At 56.1% G+C, this 5,365-nt stretch overlaps 4 protein-coding genes across 4 annotated transcripts; 3 read left to right on the top strand and 1 right to left on the bottom strand.

The window, feature by feature from the left end:
* Positions 1–186: 186 nt before the first annotated feature.
* Positions 187–750, top strand: GNI_080900 (small GTPase family Rab subfamily protein; the record flags this gene model as incomplete). The annotated part of the gene is made up of 3 exons (XM_011135708.1): positions 187–274; positions 336–401; positions 554–750. 3 exons carry the CDS (start codon positions 187–189, stop codon positions 748–750), a joined length of 351 nt encoding a protein of 116 aa, XP_011134010.1.
* A 1,563-nt stretch (positions 751–2,313) lies between these two features.
* On the bottom strand, positions 2,314–3,201 carry GNI_080890 (putative nucleoredoxin; the record flags this gene model as incomplete). The annotated part of the gene is made up of 2 exons (XM_011135707.1): positions 2,314–2,747; positions 2,871–3,201. The coding sequence occupies 2 exons, from the start codon at positions 3,199–3,201 to the stop codon at positions 2,314–2,316; spliced, it is 765 nt and encodes a 254-aa protein (XP_011134009.1).
* A 274-nt stretch (positions 3,202–3,475) lies between these two features.
* Positions 3,476–3,914, top strand: GNI_080880 (hypothetical protein; the record flags this gene model as incomplete). The annotated part of the gene is made up of 2 exons (XM_011135706.1): positions 3,476–3,592; positions 3,738–3,914. 2 exons carry the CDS (start codon positions 3,476–3,478, stop codon positions 3,912–3,914), a joined length of 294 nt encoding a protein of 97 aa, XP_011134008.1.
* Positions 3,915–4,201: 287 nt separating this feature from the next.
* Positions 4,202–5,194, top strand: GNI_080870 (hypothetical protein; the record flags this gene model as incomplete). The annotated part of the gene is made up of 1 exon (XM_011135705.1): positions 4,202–5,194. A coding segment is annotated over one exon (993 nt), but the record flags the coding sequence as incomplete, so codon positions are not given.
* Between the last annotated feature and the right edge of the window lie 171 nt (positions 5,195–5,365).

Genomic DNA, 5,365 nt, shown 5'->3' with positions numbered 1-5,365 from the left:
GGGGGGGGGGGGGGGAGATTTTACTCCAGGAGATTTTACTCCAGGGGGAGATTTTACTCCAAGAAGAAGTTACCTGTGGAGATATATATCGGAGAGAGTCTCCCACATGAGATTCGTGCACCAACACCAGACCCTGACAGCAGGAGCGTCACCACACAGTTGTTCTGTCGCAGTGTTGATTATAAGATGAAGATTCTGACGGTTCAAGAGGAGCGAATCAAACTGCAGATTTGGGATACGGCAGGCCAGGAGAGATTTAGAAATATTACCCCTGGTAAGGCTGATCATAAAGTGGGCCGCCAGGCGAGAGGAAACCATGCATTATTCGGTGGTAGTTTATTTCAGGAATTCTAACGGCATCGTTCTTGTATTTGACGTGTCCAATATTGACTCATTTGAAAGTGAGTGCACACACGGACACACAATCATTCTGCCGAAATGTGCCGACTAATTGCTCACAACAACAGCGTATACCGACTGTGTATACCAACTGTGTATACCGACTGTGTATACCGACTGCTTGTACCAACTGTAATAACGATCTCATCGGTAGATGTAACGTATTGGTTAGCCTGTCTTGAGAACCATGGCACGTCCCAGAAGCCGAAAGCTCTAGTTGGCAACAAAATCGACTTGACCAAACGCAAGGTCTCCAGAAAACGAGCTGAGGCGTTGGCTGTCAAGCACAACATTCCCTACTACGAGACTTCTGCCTTGAACAACGTGGGTATCGATGAGGTGTTTGAGTAAGATAGCACGGTCAGTCACGAGAGGGACGGTCAGTCACGAGAGGGACGGTCAGTCACGAGAGGGACGGTCAGTCGCGAGAGGGACGGTCAGTCACGAGAGGAAGGGTCAGCCACGAGAGGAAGGGTCAGCCACGAGAGGAAGGGTCAGCCACGGGAGAGAGGGAGGGCTTTTGTTGCAGAGAGGGAGGGCTTTTGTTGCAGAGATATTTGTCTCAAGATCAGGAGCAGTCAAGGTCCTAAGCCGAGCAGTCCCCAGAAGCCCGAGGACAAAATATTCCGACTGGTTGCGGACCCAGAGGGCATTGAAACGATTCCGACGCAGGAGGCGTCTCAGTGCTGCGGCTACAACATCTCTACCTTGACCAAGAAGTTCAGCTCTGGTCATGGCTCAAACGCCAGCCATGGCTCCGGCATCAGCCACGGCTCCGGTTCTGGTCACGGCTCCGGTTCTGGTCACGGCCACGTCTCGGGCCCGAGCCACGGCCACGTCTCGCGCCACGGTTCGGGCGGGCACGTTGCCAATCAGGCTTTGGAACGCTCCCCGGTCTCGGGGCGTTCCACAACTTCCGGACGCACCCCTAAGTCCGGGTCGACGCAGCACTCCGGGTCGCCGCAGAACGCTTCCGGAGGTCGTGAGGTCTCTCCTCCGTCCCGTCTCTCCATCCCGGTGGTTCGCTCGACCGTTTCGTCCACCGTGTCCCACCGGTCGCTGGCGTCTCGGTACTCCAACGTGTCTTCGCACCGAGCCGCCACCAGTCCGCAGGCCACCAGTCCGCAAGCCACCAGTCCGCAAGCCACCAGTCCACAAGCCACCAGTCCACAAGCCACCAGTCCGCAAGCTGTTCCGTTAGCCGCAGCCACGCCCCAAGCAGCCCCCAACCAACCAGCCCCCCCTGTCGGCCGCTCAAATACTCTCAACTCGCCTCCGACCGGCGCGTTCGACTAATTTTTACACCACGGCCGAAGCTTAGGCCGAAGCTTGCTTCGAGCACACTACCGCCGTCGTCTACACACATCGCCGTCACAAACCCACTCCTCATCGTGGGCGGCTTTCGAGTCCTGTGCACCCCCTGAAGCGTCGTCCGGGCTTTTTGTTGCACTTGGTTCCTCTGTTGCGCTTGGTTCCTCCGTTGCGCTTGGTCTTCCTGGGGGGCCTGCTTGGTCGGTATGCTGCGAGTCTGTTTGTTCATTGGCTTCCGCTCTTGCTGGTTCAGCATCTTGCATCATTGACAGGGATAAGAGCAACGATTCCATAAGGGTGTCCAACTCTTGCAGGGCGTTCTGGCTCTGGCCACTAAGCCGGTATTCGTAGCAATCCTCGTACTCCACGAACCCGGCCCTTTTTAGCAGCTTGATATACGCTCTCTGGTCCAGCTGCAATCAAAGTGGAATAAACAAGTTGAGAAGCAGGTCATGGCGATAAGGGAAGGGAGGCAGGGTAGGGAGTCCGGGAGGCAGGGTAGGGAGTCCGGGAGGCAGGGTAGGGAGTCCGGGAGGCAGGGTAGGGAGTCCGGGAGGCATGGTAGGGAGTCCGGGAGGCAGGGTAGGGAGTCCGGGAAACGTGCTACACCCAGGTTTTTAAGTAGAAGGGGAAGTGTGGTGATCGAACCTTCTTCTGGATTTGCTTGTTGGTCTTTTTTAGGGCGCGGTACTTTGCGTTTTCCGGGTGTTCTATCAAGTTACCTGTGATTGTCTTCAGAGTCTTGAACGCCTCTTGCTTCCGGTCGAGTGGGGCCGAATCCAGCTCGGCCAAGATCGTGTCGTAGGTTAAGTTGTCACATTCGTTGCCGTTCAAGACAGTTCGAGAGTCTAAAGCACCAGGTCGAACAGGCGGTCGATCTGGCAGCGCCTGGAGGAACTGTTCACCTCTCTGTCGGACTAATGCGGTGGGGTTTCCGAGAAACTGTTTGCATTCCTGACCTTGGCGGTTGACCAGCTTCAAGCACGGGATACCGGTCACACCGAAATGTCGACACGTTTTGTCAATATTAACACGATCTGGAGTTAAGCGATAGTGTGTCTGGGTGTGTGCATTTGTGTGTGCATTTCGGTGTGTGCATATCGGTGTGTGCATATCGGTGTGTGCATTTCGGCGTGGATCTGTTAAGTAAATAAGCGTACTTTCGAAGGGAATTGCCAGCCAGGGCATTTCTGCTCGATACGTCTGGTACTGGCTGCTGGAACGGTCAGCGGAGCAGAAAACCACTTCAAAGGACTTCTTGCGGGCTTGGGCAGTAAGGTAGAGGGTGCGCAGGATGGGAGTGAACATTCGGCAGGGAGGACAGTACGCTCCGCTGAAATAAATACCGATGACTTCTGCGTCCACGTCCTGAAGGAGGACGCGCCGGCCGTCACGCGCCTGTAATGACGGCCCCAAGAGACCAGCCAGCTCGCCGCCCACCGGGAGTTGCCGGGGCCCGAAAGCCGGAAATGGTGCATCCTCAATAGCCATCCGCAAACAACCTCGAAAATATTAACCTTCCCTGCCGCCTTTTCACCCACCCAGCAACCGGTCATGACCTCACCAGCAACCGGTCATGACCTCACCAGCAACCGGTCATGACCTCACCAGCAATCGGCCATGACCTCACCCCAACCGGTCATGACCTCACCAGCAACCGGTCATGGACCTCACCAGTATGAAGACCTGGTCCGGGCTGATCACTATCTGCCCTACTGGCCGCCATCTAAGAGAATTAAAAATCCGCCTCCGAGAATTGGTGGATATGTCGAAGAAGAACTCGATCTCTAAACGGAGGAAAGACCATGAGGCTCTCAAGCAGCAGTTGCTGGCAGAGGAAGCTGAGCGCGTAGACAAACGTATAAAACGAAGCAAGAAGCTTGTAAGGAGAATACCACTACCAAGCCTCCCACACAACATGGGCTTTATGTCCACGTGCCTGCTTGCTATATCCACGTGCCCGCTCGCTATGTCCGTGTGCCTGCTTCCTATGTCTATGTGCCTGCTTGCTACGTCTCTAATTGTAGATAGCGCCACCCTTGCACGTCACTCCAAACACCGACTGTGCGCTGGTGTCAGAGGAGTCCATCGCAAAAGCCAGACGGAGAGGCAGCACACGAAAAGTTCTGAAACATAAATCCAAGAGAGAAGCCGCGATGGACAAGGGCAAGAAGAAAATTCGCAACGCAATCCTCATGGCCTAGAGCATTTGCTTAGAGCGCGTGTCCAGCTATTATGGGGGTTCTTCCAAATTGGAGGTTCTTCTGATATTCGCATCGATCCTTTATTACTGCCGTCCGTACGTGTCCCCGCACACGTGCTTTTGGGTGTTCCTGCATACGTTTTCGGTGACAAGCATGCATGATAAAAGGTTGTTCAAGAGAGTTATTTCGGGCAATAGTTGGTTTCTGTACCTAACTAATTGGGGGAGTAACTGGTGGGTACGGAACGAAATGTCGGGAAGGGAAGAAAGTGGGTAAAAAAAATTGCGATGAAGTGTTTGAAGACGGCCTGTCCGAGTGATGGTCCGCGCGAAGGAGTGGCAGTGGTGGCCATAGCCACGGGCTTTACTGGTGTAGCCAGCAGAACGGTGCAAAACGTCCACCTGACCCAGAACCAAGTGACACATCAGAAGGTGTTGGGTTATGCACCGATTCTAGCACACTACTCTGACCCCCGCAAGCTGGTTGAAGAACGCGCCGTTCCCGTAGGACTTGATCACGGCGGGCTCGTCAAACTGGGTCTGAACGACATGCGTCCCGCCTCTCTCAAATCCGGCCAATCAAAGGGTCGATCAGCAGCGGTCCCAGCAGCGGTTCCAGCAGCAGGTGCTGCGGGAGCGCGGCAACAACTACTGGCCCTCATCAAGGTCTACCGCAAAGATCATACGCAGCTCACAGCGTACGTGGCCAAGCGGAAACTTACTGTGAAGTCCATCCGAATTTTGTGGGGCACTTGGCGCTCTGCTGCCACGGACCCAAAGACCAAAGCCATTATGAAGCGAATGAAACCCTACGTCCAAGCAATCATCAAGAGTCTCACACCCAACGTAGCTCCCGTGCCAACCTCTGGCAATACATCCGGCCCCACCGGGGGCAGTGGGTCAGGCGGTGGCTTCGGAACTAGCGTCGGCTTCACTGGTGGGCTCGGCGGTGGCTTCGGTGGTGGCTTCGGTGGTGGCCTCCGCGGCGGCTTCGGCGGTGGCTTTGGAACAGGTGGTGGTGGTTTCGGTGGTGGTGGTTTCAGTGGTGGTGGTTTCGGTGGTAGTGGTTTCGGTGGTGGTGGTTTCGGTGGTGGTGGTTTCAGTGGTGGCGGTTACGGAGGCGGTTACGATGGCGGCAGTTCAGGTTTTGACGCTCTCCGTTCGGTTGCGGACCGGGAACCGGAGCAGCCGGTTGTTGAGCCGCAGCCGGTGGTTGACCCGCAGCCGGTGGTTGACCCGCAGCCGGTGGTTGAGCCGCAGCCGGTGGTTGAGCCGCAGCCGGTAGGTGCACAACTGACTGGGGAGCGGGCGGCTGAGGTTATGGCCCCGAAGGAGCACGACAGCACGGGGTCTCGGGTTTGCGTGGATGCGGTGCCAATCCCGAAGGAGCGGGCTGGCCCGCCGAGGCAGCCGGCGCCAGCGGGTCGCCGAGAAGTCCCGTGGAGCCGGTCT

This window comes from Gregarina niphandrodes, assembly GCF_000223845.1.
Source record: "Gregarina niphandrodes unplaced genomic scaffold scaffold00015, whole genome shotgun sequence".
NCBI lineage: Eukaryota > Apicomplexa > Conoidasida > Eugregarinorida > Gregarinidae > Gregarina > Gregarina niphandrodes.
The sequence above is the reverse complement of the archived record's forward strand: the minus strand, read 5'-3'. Positions and strand labels throughout refer to the sequence as shown.